We start from the raw sequence: 17,194 nt of genomic DNA, 5'->3' as shown, positions 1-17,194 counted from the left end.
TATTGGCGATTGTTGACGTCTGAATGCTGAGGTGGCCTGACGGAACTAGGTTTGCGCGCATTGAAAGTTAGGAAGTAAAGCAATAATCGATCGTACAGCGAATTTCAATCTTCGTAGATGCGTCTTTGTTGGCATAGTTAACAATTGCAATGAAACTGGTGTCTGCAACAACCTGTCGCTAGACAATAAAAACTAAATCCAGTTGTCAAAATCTGTGCATTTCATAATCATATTACATGTTGTCTTAAGAAGGCTAATTGTTCGATATGACTTGAATCGACTATATTTTTGCTAACGAAATATGTCTAATTATTACATGCATTATTTAAGTATTATATACTAGTTTTTTTCCCATCGTCTTAAAGATCGTATATATACGAATACGAAGTCCACGCGAGCACCTGACGAAACCTGTACGAAGTCGTCAACATTGCATCTCGTCACGCGGTCAACTGCATGGGCCAATAACGTAGTCCCTTCAAGGAATGGCGGGAGAGAACTGGGACTGGTTGTCAAATCTATTTCTTGGTTGAAACAACTTAATATCTCTTGAATATACTTCATTTCGGTTTAAAATGATGTCAGAGCTATAGTTCATATAACTAAACATAATCACACGATTTCCGTCTATAGTTTCATCAGGAATAACAAAAATATAATCAAATAAATACTGCAGGATTAAAGCAGAATTGATTTCTTTCTCGACAACCATTCTGGGCGCTGATTGGCTTAAAGAATGAGCGGTAGATCACCTGGTTCCCGCGATGCCATCACAATATATTACCCAGGCGAGAATCTTCCGAGGACATTTTCAGGGGGGAGCCGTCTGCCAACGTTTTACCCATCGCTGTTTGCGAGTGATGTTTGATAGTGTTAAGTTGCGCAGGTCATTGCCAACACGGTGTACGTGTACAGCGGTAACACAAGGTTATCGATCTGACTCGTGAAAGCCTCGAGTAACGAGGATAATACGACGGCGAGACCGACCGACACGAGGTTCATATCCATTCCTGTATATGGAAAACCGGAATATATTTCGCGGTATGAGCCATTAAAACGTTCTCAAAATTAGACTTATTTCGGCTAGCTTGAATTAAACTAAACGTACCATTTGTCTTCAACAAAAATATGACAAAAAACTGCGACAAACATGATGCCAGAGTTCCTTCGACAGTCTTCGTCGTTCCTGGAAATGTGCATGTATATAAGAAATTCTATTTGGGAAGTCGGAAGCTTTGCTGTTTACATGAACCCGCTTGGCCGAGACTAAGAAGATACTTTGAGGTATTGAAATGATCATATAACACGATTTTGTCAGTAATGTAGTCATCCTAACTATTGCATGTGCCTCAGTTTGGTTTCATAAACACTCATTTCAATACCTCAAAGTCATCTCACGCTTCGTCGAATCTCAGCTAAGAGCAACTGTGCGAACATGCCCTAACTGAACAAGTGGAAGCGATGAAGTTTAAGGTGTAATTACCTTTCCAACGATGTTTGCCAAACTTTACACCAAAAACAGAGGCGGCTGCATCTCCAACGCCGATTGAGAGCACACCAGAATAAAGCAGCAAATTGCATCCTTGAAATGAGAAACACGGTTATCTTGGTATTTGGATGTAGATTCCAAAGAGGGCAATTAAAAAGTATATTCTATAAAGATTTGAAAGGAACATGGTTTTTGTTACAAAATGTTATAAAATGTGGTAAATAAGGCCCTGCAAATATTTGTGTTTATTTCTACAGGCATGGTAGAAATTAATATCTTTGAGCGGACAGGTTCAACTTTAAGTCTGGTTTAGTAAGAATTTTACAGAATGTAACTGGTTACCACAGGTTAGTTACAACAATACCATTTTGAGACAGCTTGTGATAGTCCAAGGGAAATAGCCACAAAGGCAGTGCACAGCCGGTTAGAAGATAAACATGAGTCAATATGAGAGGACCAGAGTCTCGTTGATCTATCAAAGGTGACAGGTGTCTGTGAAACATTTCCCCAAACGGTTTGATTCGACCAAATCTAATAAACTGAATCAAACAATGCTTTAAAATACGCCCCTGGAACGCCATCCATTCGACATGCATTTGGCTTTTGTTGTGATGTCTTCCATCCAAAATTAAAAATGATACAGTTAACGCATATGAGAACCTTTACAAGTTCTTAATTGGCTAATTTAAACTGGGGAGGAAATTCAGTTGGGAGGGGAGATCGACTTTATAATTTGGAGATTTTTACCTCTATGAACAGAAACAACGAGGTGGCAACAGATGAACACATGTGGAGCAACGAGGGATCGTAAAGGATTCCAGGGATGAATATAGCTACAGCTAGGATATGGAAAATCTTTCTAACTATGATATTGGGAGTCAATGGGCGGTCGTCTTTCTTCTCGTGATACGAACTCTTCCAAACCACAACGGCGAACGAAAGAAGGACAATCGCGAACCAATATATTATGAGGCGAATCTGCATGTAAAACAATGTTTTTAATGATATTACCATGCTGTGATTTTAACTACAAATAAACAATAGTTTTGTGATTAGCATATGACTATAAGCCTTATAACAAAAAATGATAAAAAAATTCAAGATTTCCATGTCCTGATAAACAAAGGGTTAAACAAAAAAGTACAAAATTATCGGGCAAATTTCGGCTGCATTATTATCGAACAAAAATATAACACGCTCAGGAACTAAAAATGGTCCGTTTTGTTTGATTTTTCCCTTGCACTGACTCGTCGTGTATAATACAACGTGTAAACTCACCCTTGTAGGATTTAAAGACAAAAATTTTACAGCCCAAAGGACGGGATTTACTCCTCCCAGTGTTATGTAGAATGACGGTAGAAAGACAGACATAAATGAAAGTAGGCATATGGCATAGAACGAGAGACAGCCTATCCATAGCTCGGCTGGTTCGCTGAAACAGAACAAAATTAACCTACTTTAATGTTGTTTTAACGCCATTCTCAGAGACTGTGGAGCAATTTTTTGATAAAAGAGGAGGGGATGGAGATGGGGTCTTAGGAAAATATTATTATTTTTCCACAGTGCAAACGAATTCATCAGCAGCAGGGGCATAAAAAAATTCTTAAAAATCAGTGAAAAACAGTGCAATGCATTGTTAGAGAATATTAAAACAAGAATAATATTGTCTTTTTTATTGAGAGGATAAGTCTCCGCTTGCCCTATAGTCCCGGTGCTGCAATAACATAGCCCATACCTCACAATACTAAGATAGTAAAACACAGGTAAAAGAAGCAGGCCAGTTATCAGAGTTCCAACAACAAATGTCTAAAGGTTAAAAGCAAAACACACGCCGTTGGTCCAATGGACACGCTCGTTGATGGCAATTTCTCCACGTTCAACCCTCCCCCAACACATAACAACCAAACTCCCACCCTTTCCCCCATTATGACCTACAGAAGTAGTAACGCCCGTTCTACTGATTCAAGTAAAAAAGTACATTAAGAATCCACACAGATCTCACTTACTTGAAGAACGAATGTTACTTCAGATCTTGCGAATGGCAGCTCATCAACGTTGGTGACGGCGGTATAGTAGGAGGAAGGAAAGACGAAACGAAGCTGAAAGAACGGTTTGAGTGCCTTATTGAAAGCGAAAACGGCAGATCCTGGGTTCACGTTAACACGTTTCTATTCAAGCGTGAACACGCAAAAAATTGCGAACGTTCAATTGTGTGATCCACATACAGTTTGTAAGCTTCGTATTTCATTAATTCGAGCTAAGTGCGAGCGCGCGGGGTGCTTCGGGTGCTTTTTGTTTTGTTTCTCCCAAGCACCCCTGCGCACTCGCTGTTCTTCGCCATTGATCTCTATAATCTATATAGTACCTGGATGAAATTTTTATCTTTCCAAGAATGAACATGCACTGGAGTTTTTAGTTTAGTCATCAGTTTTTAAAATAAAATTGTCCCAAATAAACGTGCATAATCCCGACATTTTGCAGGACCACAATAGATGTTTTTTAGGCAATTAAACTCATGCCTTAGAAAGTAAAAACTTACCCTGCTGTAAATACTTATGCCGTTATCAATAAGAAGGATTGTCATAGTTTGAGCAACGACCATCATTTCACCGAGTGTAAACGAGTTAGGTAGGCATATCACGATGAAAAGAAATATTGCAAAATACAACAACAGGCATGAAACGAGAAAAACTTCGTTTGTGTCTAAAAAAAGCCGGAATATTAAACAATCCTAGTAATTTACAGACGGGTTTTTCTTTTCATAGCAATAGGAAACACTATTTGTACAAACTACAGGGTGTCTTTAAAGTATTTGTACAAACTACAGGTCGCAGAATGATAGAAATTCGTATACAGCTGGGGCCAATTGTATAAAAAACTACGGTAGTTAACTTTTAACTATTTAACTAAGGGCAGAATTAGCCAATCACGGTTTTGTATTTCTAAGTTAACTAGGATTTAACTATGCAAAATGTAGTTAAATAGTTTTATACAACCGCCCCCTCCTGTATTGTTATATTGACTATTCTGGACTACATAGTCAGAAAAAATCTAGCCAACATGCAAAAACTTGAAGTTTGATGAATTGCGTACCTTTTTTCCATTCAAATTGTACGATTTTGGCGACAGCAAAACAAATCAGTGGAACTAGTGCTAAAGTTGTTAGGTTTCGTCTTCCATTTAACACCAATATCACCAAGACTGTAGATAACCCCATCAAAAGTGCTGCATTGTAATACAACTGCCACTGATCTTGAAAATAATTATGTTTAATACAATGAAACTGCTAAATTGCTGTTTATTGGCAGGGGGGGGGGGTTGAAAGCAGGTTAAAGTGGAAAGTGTAGGACTGCATATTTGCTCTGTCATATTTGCTGTGTCAGTTTTGCCTGCCAACTAATTACTTGACTTGCAATAATAAACCTAAGGTCCATTTACACTGCAATTTGTTGTATACAATTCTTACCCTGGCGGCTGGCGTATGTGAATGTATGAAGACTCATACAAACGTGACACTTTAAATTCTACCCTGAACAATATGTATGAAGATTGTGGCATAGGCCCTCTTTTGCATTCGTCAAAATGATAATTGCATGCAACTTATTGTGTTGTCTAAATAGGCCTTTAGAATGTTGTTGACGCTGAGTAGATTGCTTGCCAATGGTAATTACCAAGAGACAAGTGGAATATATATATATATATATATATATATATATATATATATATATATATATATATATATATATATATATATATATTAAGTTCCAACAAGGCAAATTACCTTGTAAGATAAATGGGTAATGTTTTCCAAACACAATCTGACTCAACAATACCAAGGGAACCATAAAACAGCCAAATTCTATGCCACTATCAGCCCCTGGCCTGTAAAAACACATTCAGAACACATGTGAAATATTGTGTAAAATACAATATATTATAAATGGTGAAAAATGCATTAGGTCTTTCGGACTGATCGACCCTGTCTCTTATCCATTTTACTATGCAGAAAAACACCCTGATAAACACCCAGAAGTTGTTTGATTGTTCTTAATTTGAGGGAAAAGTCATATAATTGCCAAAACAAAATTGAAAGAAGGTAAAATCGCACCACAAATTGCATATCTGAGATCCGGAAGGATCCATGACATTTCATATATCTGTAGATCTATCTCATGCAATAAACTATAAATAAAGTCAGGCGGCTTTCCGAAAGGGGCATCGCTTGAAGCTTAATTGAGGGGGACGGGTGCATATTCATAAATTCCTCTTACACCAAACAAACTCCTTCAGATATTGATTGCTTTTAACATGAATATATGAATATGTGCCCCTCCCCCCAATTATTGTGTCTCGTACTCCACTGGTTTTTCAATGGCCCTGCCTCTCCCTTTTATGAAATTTTTGGACTGTATACCACAGGCAATACAAAATTAATTGATAATTAACTTTTTAATAACAAGTTGTCAAAATGGCATTGATGTCATTCTGTTGTGCATTATTTTGCTGTGGTTTCCAAGACTTAATAAACATACCTCAAACTAAACAAACCCAGTGCATCTTTATAAATTTCTTCAAGGTGCACCATTGGTGCACACTCCGCAAGGAGTACTAAAATTAGAGACAAATTAATTATTAATATTGATACTAAATATAACATACTCTTTTCTACAATTTTCTACAAGAAACTAATCTCGATTTTCTTCGAGAACTGCACTTACTCAAGAAATGAAACACGAATACTCCGGAGTGCTCTTCCATTTTTAAGTTTTTAAAACTAAAATAGAAACTTGTAAACAATAGTATTGCTTTGCTCGGCTGCATTTTTGTCAGCAAATGTCTAATGCGACCTTCGAGCCTGCTGTAGACAAGTTATACTACACGGGGAAGGGGTCGCTAGGGTAATCTTGCTCGTATTGTGAAATCACGGTACCGCTCTGCATAAAGTGTTTTAATACACAACAGTGATCTGTTTTTTATTATGACAAATCTGTACAAGTGTTACGTGTATTCAAAAGGTTATTTTTAAATTCATGCTGTTCTTGTTTAAAGTGAAATCCGGGGTTCCGATAATGATTACACAATTTCACACTCGCACCCTCCCTTCCCAGACGTGATCGTGACGAGGCACTTCACTTCCGGGCGAAATTAACATTCAAAGTTTAAGCTTGCAAACTTCGAAGACAAAATGAAGAAAGTGTTCGGGATGAAAGGGAAGAAAAAGGCCGACGATTCGGACGAGGATTGTCCTAGCTATACAGACCCGGCCGTTCTACACGCTACGGATCCGCCATCGCGAAACTCTCGTGGTATTACACATCCACACTACCCACCGCCAAGACCTTGTCATGGAGGTAGCTCGCCAAATCCACGTCGAAAAAATCAAGATACGGTGCCCGTACAGGGAAATAAAAAGCCCCAAAATACAGAGAATAACAGGAATAGTTTCCCTGGCGTAGTCACTAGCGAACCTAAACGAGCTCCGCCAAGGATAAACATTACAAAAAAGGTAAATAAACCTCTTGAGTAAAAGTCGTTTCGACATGTTCCATTCTCCTTGTAGACTTCTATATCTTCCCTAAAAGCACTTTTTAGGAAACGCTGTTTATTCCCTTAAAATGATGTGTAGAGAGTGGGAATTGCATTGTAATCTGCGAGTCGAAACACTGAATATTTGGCGATAAATGTCGGGGTTTTCTAATCCATTTCACACTGATGTTGGCTTTGTTTTCGCGCCTATGTTGTCCAATTTATCGACATAATTCAACTGTAAACAGATTTCTAATATTTTGTAGCAAATATACAGTGTTGTAGTTTGTAAAACTATAATCCACGGCTCCTAATCTCGCCTTTCATTGAGAACAGCTCAATTTTTTTCGACTAAGATCCATAGGTAAATCATAGTGTGTTTATGTGAAATAGCTAAAATATATAGGAGGAAGCATTATAAAGACAACGCAGTGAATTATGTTTATTTATGAGAACACACCTCAATGACCTCACGAGTTTGACGAATTGTGAATCCTTTGAATTTCATTGTAAAAATGTTCTTTGTCACAATATTTTTCCTTTGTAAGAGCACATTTCGAATCATAATTGCAACAATTAGCAACATTCTCGGGTTACATTTTGGCACATTTTACTTTCGTGCTGTATGTTTATTTATAACTTAAATATCATGAAAAGTAGTGATAGTAAAGTTACTGTGATTTTCAGGCCCGGAATAGGAACAGTTGGGAATATAAAGAACCGTGTTTTATCGAATCTAATGCCATTTTCACGCCTTAATTTATATGAACAAACCAATCACTTTAATGTCCCTAAGGAGAGCTAAGTACATACCTGGAACATTTTTAACCCTGGGGTTGCATTCGAAATGTACTAAGCTATTAAAATCACATTGATAATACCATTAGTGTCAGAGTTAATGCCTGTGGGTATTGAATAACATAGAAAAAATTGTTATGAATATAGTAGTAATATTTCTTAAAATAATAGCCACAGCTAGAGTATACTAGATGGTACTTGTTTCTAGAGACGTGCTGTCTGTAGTTAACGGTTTAATGAACAGTACCATCTCCTTGTTTTTAACCCATTTTGAAGCTCTATAACACCCTAATGTGGACTTGGCTACAAGATTATTACATTTCTGCAATTTGTTGTATTTATAGCAGCCCTCAGATACAGATGATGATTATTGTGACCCGATTGATGTCCAAAGGAAAGATGATTTCATTCAAGAAATGAAAGGGAGCAAGCCAATTAAAGATGACTATTGTGAGCCCTGGGATTCAACAATTAAGACAGATCCTGCAAATATGTCAAAGAAACCAGGCACCTCAGAAGATGATGTCAATGAGTATCTTGACCCATATGACACAGGGAAGGAGGGGATCATTGAGAAACGTATGAGCCGAGGATTCGGTCCACAAGGAAAAGTTTTAACCAATGAACAGAGAAGAAGTGCTTTTGAGATTGATCCAAAGAACCCAGCATTTGACCAAAGGTTAGAATTTACTTTCTCCCTTTCCTCCCTTTCCACGATCAAAATCTGTAAATTTATCCATGTCTGGTTCTCTAAACTTGCATTAGACAGTGTAAATGACAAGGCCAAATACCTTAAATACAAAACAAGTTCACAATTACTAGACACTTTCCGAATTTGCTTGAGTGTACACAAAACAATATAGCTTGGAAGCAAGGTGGGCAATGTTATCTATTGTTATTAAGGTTGCTTTCATTGCCCAAGAAAAAATTCAGGAAGCATCTATTATAGCTTAATGAAGTTAGTCTGACACACATATTTGTTTACTGTCTAGTAAGTCAGGATCTGATGACTACGACACACCTTGGGAATGGAAACAAAAAATTCAAATGCAGGGAAGAATGAAAATTCCCAAGCCAGCAGGACTGCAAAATCAGCGACCAAAATCGAACCCTCAACCCAGTGAGCAAGACAAATCGCTCTCGGGGAAACCCCCAGGAAAGCCTATGGGACATGCCGACGATTATGACGAGCCCTGGGAAAGAAAACAGAGTTATTTACTAAAAACACAAGCACCAACCCCCAATGCAAAATCAAGATCACCCGTACCGCTGCCAAGGCAGGTACAACCCCCCAACAATGAGAGCCAACTGTATGAGCAGCCATGGGATGCAATGAACCAGTCGAATGGTCAGCAACCGCAGGCGGAGGGGGTTTATGAAACACCTTGGGATGCAACCGGGGGAGCTGCAGCCGACGGCCACCGCAGGTTTTCGCAGCCCACTCGACCGACAAGTGCTCCCAACAATACCAATAGAAAGTTTTCACAACCAGCTGTAATTCCACCTGGTTCAACTGATGATTATGACATGCCATGGGAATATAAAAACAAACAGCCATTTGGGAAAATCGGACCTCCCAAACCAACTCGTGTTCAAGAGATTGTGAATCCACATGACATCAATCCAGATTTACCCCTTGATCAACAGAGGTATTAAAACACCATATTTTCAACCAGGGAATCAAGTTGTGCACATTGAGGCTTAGCAATTGTTGTAAATTGTTAACAACTATGTTTGTGGGGTGCAGCTACCTGTGTACTTTTAGACTAGATTGGCCCAAATATGTACTTCAATTATTTCACAAGGATTGTCACAATTATTTTACAATGTAATTTTCCTTATCCACAAACCTTTGATCTTTTATAGCTGGTACCATGGTCCATTGAAGCGACAAGAAGCTGAGGAGTTACTTCGCGATGCACTTGACTGTAGTTTTCTTGTCAGGAATAGCGAAAGCAGTAAAAAAGATTTCTCATTGTCAATGAAGTAATTACTTTTATTACTCACTCTACCGCATCATAATCATCATTAGTTAATGATCAACTAAATCAGTTATGAACCAGCGCGCATGACAGTCGGCATGGGAAGGTTAGCCACTGATCTATGTAAGCACTGTAGTGTGCGTATTTTTCAGTTATCTTTAGCGCCTGCATGCGAGCTGACGAATATCAAAATTGATGTAGTTCATAAACCACTGACCACTGAAATAGTTCTTTTAAACACTGTGTTATTAGATTTCTGGCAATCATTAGCTTACTTGGTTTATATATTTCTAGAAACAACGAAAACTTCCTCCATCTGAAAATTGTTCGCCAATTAGACGGTCAGTTTATCCTGGGCCAGTTCAGCAAGCCATTCATGGACATACCTAAAGTGATCTGTCACTATTCAAAAACCATACTCAATATTCGCGGGGCGGAACACAAATACTTAAAACACCCGATCGGCGCTCAGCCGGAGTACCACACGATCGAGCCCGAGGTCGATGAGGACGAGGACGATGTCGCTCTATAACGTTCCGAGAAACGGTAATGATTCATGGAAATAATCCGAGGATTCTAGAAATTTTCCACAAAAGCCGTGCGCCGGCCAATGACAGTTATCGCTTGGCATGCTTGCCGCGGTTTTGGGAAGCGAATAAATGAAAGTGGAGATAAATTAGTATTGACTGTTGGATAAATTAATTGATTTTATATACCTTAGTCACTCCGGGTATGTGGTCTGGATATTCGGATCAAATAGCAAATAGAAAAGTTAACTCAGGGTGTATCCACTGATCTGATAATATGCTGGATATAGCGGCCACACGTATGAGAAACGAAGCCAGAGGTCATTAACTTCCGGGGACCCAAAATTACTAAAATACATAGTTACCCAATAAATTGCTCTCATTTGGTCTGAAGAAGTTAATTATTTCTGGCTTTGTTTCCTTGAGTTATTTCTTTAAGATTTTGTTGGGATTTCCTGATGCAAAATTTCAACTGTAAACCGAAATTTGCAGAAATCCAGGCGACATATTGGCTGGCTATGTTTATATTGAATGTACATAATTATGATGGAAGTCTATAAGAGTAATTGATGTTGAAGTTATATATGGGTCGCAGTACAGTAACAGTTGCATCTTGAATTTGAGAAACGACATTTGATTGGCTCCACCAAACTATCGAGCCAATCAAACCTCGCGTAACATCAGACTTTTCGCGTTGACGTCATTATGAAAAAGGTGTATTCCGAATGCTTCGGTACTTAAATAAAGAGGATATGACGTGTTGAAGGTGGAGATATTTTGGTGGCGCTAAAAGTACTGTTGAATTTGAGCAGGGGTGGGGTGAATTCGTATGAACTTGAGATTATAAATGTTGTGTTATAATTGCAATGAAGTAACGTGTGCGCACACGAGCGCTTATATAAATTAGAGACTATTACTGCGTTTTATGAATGAGATCTTTCATACGGAATAATGCTTGTCTTTGATTTTGTGGAATCAACAGCAGTGAATCTGACCTTCATATGGCTGTATGATACCTGAGCGCATTCGGGGTTGAGAAATGAAATTCGATAAGCCGAACGCTTCACGTCTGTCCGCACTCGTTTTGATACTAAAGCCTCTGAGAGTGAAACTAGGTAATGGCCTAGGCATAGCTCGTGAGAAAACAAAATACAAAAGGTTTATTAAGGATGATCTGCATTCAGTAGGTGCGAACGAATTCTGGAACCTCTTGTGTATTTTCGAACATTTACATTTAAGCAAATTATAGTACAAATAAACAATTTTCTTTTGACGTTTTGACCTACCCTTACAAACTTTTCCACAATATATTTCCCAGTTCATAATATACCTTCCAGTTCCGCGAGCCTCTTCATTTTCCTAAATCAAAGCTCAAATTCAGTCTGACCAATCATCATCGTCGTCGTCATCCCATTCGTCGTCATCGTCGGAATCCTCGTCACCTAAACAAATCAGTCGAAGTTCGCTGACCTGCTAATGCACTGGATATAGTAATAATTCCTATCAGAAAACGAAGCCAGAATACACGATCTCCAGAAGATCCGGAACCGTGAAAGTTCATGTATATATAGTTGTTATATCCAGTGGAGTACCAGATCAGTGTCAAACAAACACATTTCTTTATTACATCCTTTTTTATTATATTAGCTCGAGCTGTGGTAGTCTGGTAGAGTGTCCACAATCACAGTGGTCTTATCGCAAGTTCCTAGTGGTTAGCAGGGTGGCAAAATTTCTACATGGCCCCACCTACCGAGTACTTTGGCTCTATTGTCCAACGCTCGTGCCAGTGCCCCTCGCATGCTATTGCTCTGCACCTTGGGAATTTCTTTACGTGCGCTGGTCGACTCACTAACCTTGGAAAAGAAGATGACCACAGTGTTGATGCTTCATTTTAATTGACGTTTCATGAATTTACTACTCCTTTTTTTTAATAAAATGCATGGAGGGATGTTCACATTGTGTATAAAATTCGTTTATAATTTTTTTCTGAGCCGCAACAATTTTTCATTTGGCGGGAAACATTGCATCTATTTAAAGACACGTGACCACGAATTAGCGAATCACAACCGATGTAAGATGTACCTACATAAAAACGCAGTGATTACACCAACCTTTCTCAATTTCGTTCCAGCTTGAATGCTTTGTAATAGTCCCCCTCTATCAACGCTACCTGATGCAGGCTTCGCGCTAGATGGACCGCCCGAACCTGCCCCAGGGGTGGGTGCAGGTGGCGGCGGAACAAACGATGGTGGAGGCGGTGGGGGTGGTGGGGCAGCTGCTCCCGCTGGAGGCGGTGGTGGGGCAGCCGCTCCCGCTGGAGGAGGCGGTGGTGCAGGTGCCGCCTCCATGGGGGGAGGTGGTGGGGAAGGTCTTGCCTCGACAGGAAATGAAGGTACTGCAGCTGGCGCCGGTTCTAGTGGTGGCGGGTGGAAAGTGCTGTGTGTTTCATGTGATTGTTTGGACCTATGGCTACGAGCCACATTTTGTGCTAAAACGGGAAAATTTAGTGCGCTGTTTACATTTTATCGTTCACAGTTGCGTCCTAAAGATCACGTAAAATATCGTAAAAACTTCTCTAAATTTTACTGGCTTCCTTCTAGAGTTCTTCAATCTGCAAATGAGTGATCTTCTCCGGAAGGTTTCATTTTTTAACTCTATGGGCGGTAGCGTAGCTATCCTGACGAGTTAGTCTTGCTATTTTAATATTTTCATCTTTATAAGTCGATTTCTTAATCGTCAGGCTGCCTACGCCACTGACTATTGCGACGTAAGACATTTCTATATGTTGTGTTTGTTTTTATAGCTGTGAAAATTTCCAACGTGCAGTCAAACATACGTATTTTTGCGGTCTGCGGATGGTGAGGCACCTGACTTGTACTTTGCGGAATTGCGAAGTTTGAATGATATCTTCCTGCCGCTGGACCACCGAACATTCCTAGAGAAATGATAAGACCGCTTATGATGTCACTTACTTGAACGATACTTTTCTGTATTCGGCCATGCAAAAGTCAAATATACCATATTCCGCTATATTCGACCATGGCCGAGTATGCCATATTAATTTTCGAGTATACCATATTCCGATATATTCGACCATGGTCGAGTGTACCATATTTCGGTACCTACTTCGATCATACCATCCAACCATGGTCAAGTATACCATATTACGATATATTTGACTAGGATCAAGTATACCATATTCCAGTATAATTATTCGACCATAGTCGAGTAACTATATTCTGGCATATTCGACCTTACCTTACCTTAAATTCGAAATATATTGGAGAATACGGTATAGTCGACCATGGTTGAATATACTGGAATATGGTATACTCGAACATGGTTGAATTTACCGGAGTATGGTATACTCTTTATTTAGATTAGTTTGTGAAATTTTGACTAATGCAATCGCATGAGTCGCGTGCATCAGACTAGATCCTGATATCATTTGAGGTAGGAAAACACAACACAAAAGATGCGCTTAGATGTGCTTAGGGCTCTGGAAGGCCTAAGAGGAGGAGGGCATGGGGCAACCCCTCCCGATGATTTCCAGGATCGATTAGTTTTCATGCACTTACCAGACATGGTGCTGGGTTGACCATACATTGAAGCCATTGAACCACCAGATTTCAGACTCCTTACGAAGGCTTGCCTTGCCTCAGGCGGCATACTGTTGATCATCGCTTGCAGTTGAGCCCTCTGGTTAGCCGCTAATGCCGGAGCCCTCATCTGCATTAACATCATGCTTTGCATCTGGGGAGGCATGAATTGCATGCGAAAGTAAGGATTCTGCATCGCTTGCATGGCGTTCATCTGGAAGTTCAACTGCTGTTGCTGTTGGTAGGCTGCCATCTTCCGCTGTCGCATTTCTAGAAGCAGAAAACTGCGCTGAATGAACCAAATTTTGATATCGGGGAGAAGATGTAAAAGATATATTAGGGCGATTTAGCATGAGGACGTGAACGTCAAAGACGACGTGAGAATGGCGAATAAATGGCGTGATGCGCCCAAATATGGACATGCCACGCCATTTACTCGCCATTTTCACGTCGTCTTTGACGTTCACGTCCTCGTGCTAAATCTCCCTTTTGTTTCTAATCAGCGTGGTCGCTCACCATCTCTCTTCTTTTTAAAAACATTCACTCTCTCCATAATGGCGGTCCGGAACAATGCGGCTTCCTCTGCGTTGGCAAAATTTATTCCCGCTCTGCAATCCTGAAAATATTTCACTATTTATGTTTGGGCTATAGTTTGCTTGGTAGAATTACGTAGACGTCTCATCGAACATTTCAATGAACCATGAATGAATATGCTCTAAAAGTATATACTTCCAATACAGCAGGAGGAAGGAAAGATGACTTACATGTGCAAAGAATGTTTGAAAGGATTTCGAGACGGCTCTATATTTGAACTGTTTATACAGCTCTTGCTCCCAAACGATGCATTTCTCCTAGAAATTGAATCGAATGTGTTATATTTGGTTAATTTAACCAATGCCGTTTTACTATTCTTGAATTCGTCCGGATTAAGTGCTTGCAGATAAGAATTTGATCGCCGGGTCGAAATCGTGCATGGACAAATTTTAGCGCCATTTTCTTGCTTTCTATAGATCTATTGCCATATATATGCAATGTTATCATACTGCTACTGACTCTACATACAGGCAGCACATGCAGGCTGGTTGTACGAAGCTAGGTTGGATAGTGTTATTCACTGCAATAGCTTTCTAAAGCGTTGTAAATATGCTTACAAAGGAATAAAACTATACATTTGAAGATAGCCTGGAAGTGTTAAAGAGAATTCACAATTTAGAAATACTGATGCCTATACGCTTCACGCCTTCACCGCGAGCTCCGGGCAATTTTGGAGCGATTGAAAAAACACTAGTGAGTTTAAGCTTCACCAAATCTACGACGCAGACGCATGAAGTTACTACTGTCTTCATTTCCATAGTTTGGCAATAGGAATAAAAATTATGGACTCCTTTTGGTAAACAAGGTCAGAGCTGTATGTAAAACCATTTTAAACTGGTTTTCTAACAATTCCGGCTGATTTCATGTTACGTCCACGTCGTAGATTTGGTGCATCTTAAGGTCCCTACTATCCCGTTGACAGCGCTATATCCAGCTTTCGTATAACCGGCCCGCCAAGTTCCCCAAGCCCACCTTGATATCGAGGAATCTAATGAAGAATGATTTCTCTTGTTTATCCTTCACCAGACATACCACTCCAGCCCCGAGTTTAGTCCATCGCGTGCGATCACTAGGCAGGGCCAAGTAGATCTGTGCGACTGCCGTGGCTATCGACTGAAAAACATACAATTTTAGGAAACGATTTGTTACATCAGAGCTTCCCAGGGGCTCTGGGAGAGAGCAGTTGGCCTCCGCGACCTGAGATTGTCTGTTGTAAACCAATGGTGTAATGCTTATCCTAACAATAGCTGTTCTGGTAGAAAGTTACCAAATAAAATATTGTATGAAATTGATGAAATTAAGATACAGGATCGAGCCGATTTTTATCAGAAGTTCAGTCGTACTGAGACATTCTAGACTAAGTAAAATAATGAACCCAACAAGGCGGAGTTTTTGTTTGAACTAATCGGTAAATTTGTTTGTATTTTTTAAGCTAAGCCAATCTGAACGCTTATATTTTTATTATTTCATGATTTAAAAGGTGAATAATGTACTTTTTTACCGGAAGTAGTAAATAGTTATACATTATGATTGGCCGTTGTTGCAACTGTAAATAAATTCGCTGATTCAGCGAGTTATACATTATTAATATTATTGATAATATATATCTGCTAGTGTAGCTAGTATTTTATTACCTCACAATTTGATATAATAAATGAAACGATTATTTAGAATTCTTAGCCGTGTTTCTGTTGAAAAAACCGGTGGTACGTCGGTTGCTACGGAGAATGACCCGATGTGAATATGTCCCAGAGGCAGAATAACATCGAATGAAAAATTTGTGGAATTGAAATTGTGGAATTCATATCGGTGTAACGTTTAGTACTGCGCTTCAACTTTAAGTCATTATGCATGCGCTATAGAAGTTGAAAACGAAATTCCACCTTGTTAGCCTCAAGACATTCGAAACTAAGTAAATAAATGAACCTTCTTTCCTTTTCCCAGTGTCTGGACCACCAACTTGTTTTCCTTCGGGGAAAGTAGTAAAGAATCTACACTTTCTGACGCGGCTTTACTCATTATGAAAACTTGCCAATGAAATGTGCGTGTTGTTTTTATGATTTAACGATTAATGTATATTTATTGTTACGTCACCTGATTAAATGCATGCTTGCAAATATGCGCGCGCAGGCTATTTGAAAAATTGATTAGAAATGATCTTCAGAGGCTGTTCATATAATTCCGCTTCAGTGCTGGATTAAAATTCTAGCCGGAATGCATGATTTTCAGTATGCATTGCAGGCAATGCTTAGGATTTAATGTTCGTGCACACCATATATATGCTTTTTGGCCCTTCTCAAAGCTGAGAACTCATTTCGCCTTCTTCAAAACTGGCCAATGAGGAAACTGATATGGAGACGACAGCGAAAAAAAGAGTTTGGCGCAGGAACGTAACGACGAATCTTGTGATTGCAGTCACATTCTGCCATGAAGTGACGATAATTTCAAGTCTCCTTCCAGACAAAACGTGAATGGCCTGATTTTGCTCGTTCACTGAATCACCTTTAGATGCTTCAAAGCATAAATAGTTGCTTCATAGACATAGTCGCCTGGAATAGAAAAATTTTATACTAAAGTTGAAGACGTCCGGCATATCAAATGACGTCAATAAAGAGATCGGAACTTCTCGTGAACTTCTTGTGAATAAATTACAAGAATCTTCTTCTAGCTGTACAAAGT

General features: G+C 39.3%; 2 protein-coding genes and 1 long non-coding RNA gene across 4 annotated transcripts; 1 reads left to right on the top strand and 2 right to left on the bottom strand.

The window, feature by feature from the left end:
• Positions 1-210: 210 nt before the first annotated feature.
• Positions 211-6,453, bottom strand: LOC114522662 (dolichol kinase-like). Of its 2 annotated transcripts, XM_028543398.1 has the most exons (13): positions 6,208-6,453; positions 6,022-6,097; positions 5,271-5,371; positions 4,583-4,741; positions 4,029-4,192; positions 3,496-3,588; positions 3,225-3,295; positions 2,768-2,921; positions 2,237-2,467; positions 1,854-2,028; positions 1,484-1,582; positions 1,109-1,186; positions 211-1,010 (listed from the first exon to the last, which is right to left on the bottom strand). In XM_028543398.1, the coding sequence occupies exons 1-13, from the start codon at positions 6,308-6,310 to the stop codon at positions 874-876; spliced, it is 1,641 nt and encodes a 546-aa protein (XP_028399199.1). In that variant the 5' UTR covers positions 6,311-6,453; the 3' UTR covers positions 211-873. The 2 variants fall into 2 exon arrangements, with proteins under 2 accessions (XP_028399199.1, XP_028399200.1); XM_028543399.1 differs by lacking the exons at positions 6,022-6,097; positions 6,208-6,453 and having other exon boundaries at positions 4,583-4,736; positions 5,271-5,309.
• A 189-nt stretch (positions 6,454-6,642) lies between these two features.
• On the top strand, positions 6,643-11,087 carry LOC114522661 (SH2 domain-containing adapter protein F-like). Its single transcript, XM_028543397.1, has 5 exons — positions 6,643-6,995; positions 8,158-8,492; positions 8,806-9,462; positions 9,680-9,799; positions 10,090-11,087. The coding sequence occupies exons 1-5, from the start codon at positions 6,675-6,677 to the stop codon at positions 10,325-10,327; spliced, it is 1,671 nt and encodes a 556-aa protein (XP_028399198.1). The 5' UTR covers positions 6,643-6,674; the 3' UTR covers positions 10,328-11,087.
• A 590-nt stretch (positions 11,088-11,677) lies between these two features.
• On the bottom strand, positions 11,678-12,544 carry LOC114522462. The gene is made up of 3 exons (XR_003686906.1): positions 12,434-12,544; positions 12,073-12,175; positions 11,678-11,764 (listed from the first exon to the last, which is right to left on the bottom strand). It is a non-coding gene; the product is annotated as an uncharacterized LOC114522462 (long non-coding RNA).
• Positions 12,545-17,194: the final 4,650 nt, after the last annotated feature.

The sequence above is a fragment of the Dendronephthya gigantea genome, unplaced genomic scaffold (assembly GCF_004324835.1).
Source record: "Dendronephthya gigantea isolate DGI-Jeju-01 unplaced genomic scaffold, DenGig_1.0 000023F, whole genome shotgun sequence".
Taxonomy (NCBI): domain Eukaryota; kingdom Metazoa; phylum Cnidaria; class Anthozoa; order Malacalcyonacea; family Nephtheidae; genus Dendronephthya; species Dendronephthya gigantea.
The sequence above is the reverse complement of the archived record's forward strand: the minus strand, read 5'-3'. Positions and strand labels throughout refer to the sequence as shown.

Bases quoted from the DNA above. Each gene is read 5' to 3' on its own strand.
- LOC114522662 (XM_028543398.1), bottom strand. From the start codon at position 6,310: ATGCAGCCGAGCAAAGCAATACTATTGTTTACAAGTTTCTATTTTAGT. The intron at 3,296-3,495 runs GTAAGTGAGATC...TTTAACCTTTAG, and splicing joins AAGTAACATTCGTTCTTCAA to ACATTTGTTGTTGGAACTCT. The intron at 2,922-3,224 runs GTATGGGCTATG...GTTCTGTTTCAG, and splicing joins TACTATCTTAGTATTGTGAG to CGAACCAGCCGAGCTATGGA.
- LOC114522661 (XM_028543397.1), top strand. From the start codon at position 6,675: ATGAAGAAAGTGTTCGGGATGAAAGGGAAGAAAAAGGCCGACGATTCG. The intron at 6,996-8,157 runs GTAAATAAACCT...TTGTATTTATAG, and splicing joins GGATAAACATTACAAAAAAG to CAGCCCTCAGATACAGATGA. The intron at 8,493-8,805 runs GTTAGAATTTAC...TTTACTGTCTAG, and splicing joins AACCCAGCATTTGACCAAAG to TAAGTCAGGATCTGATGACT.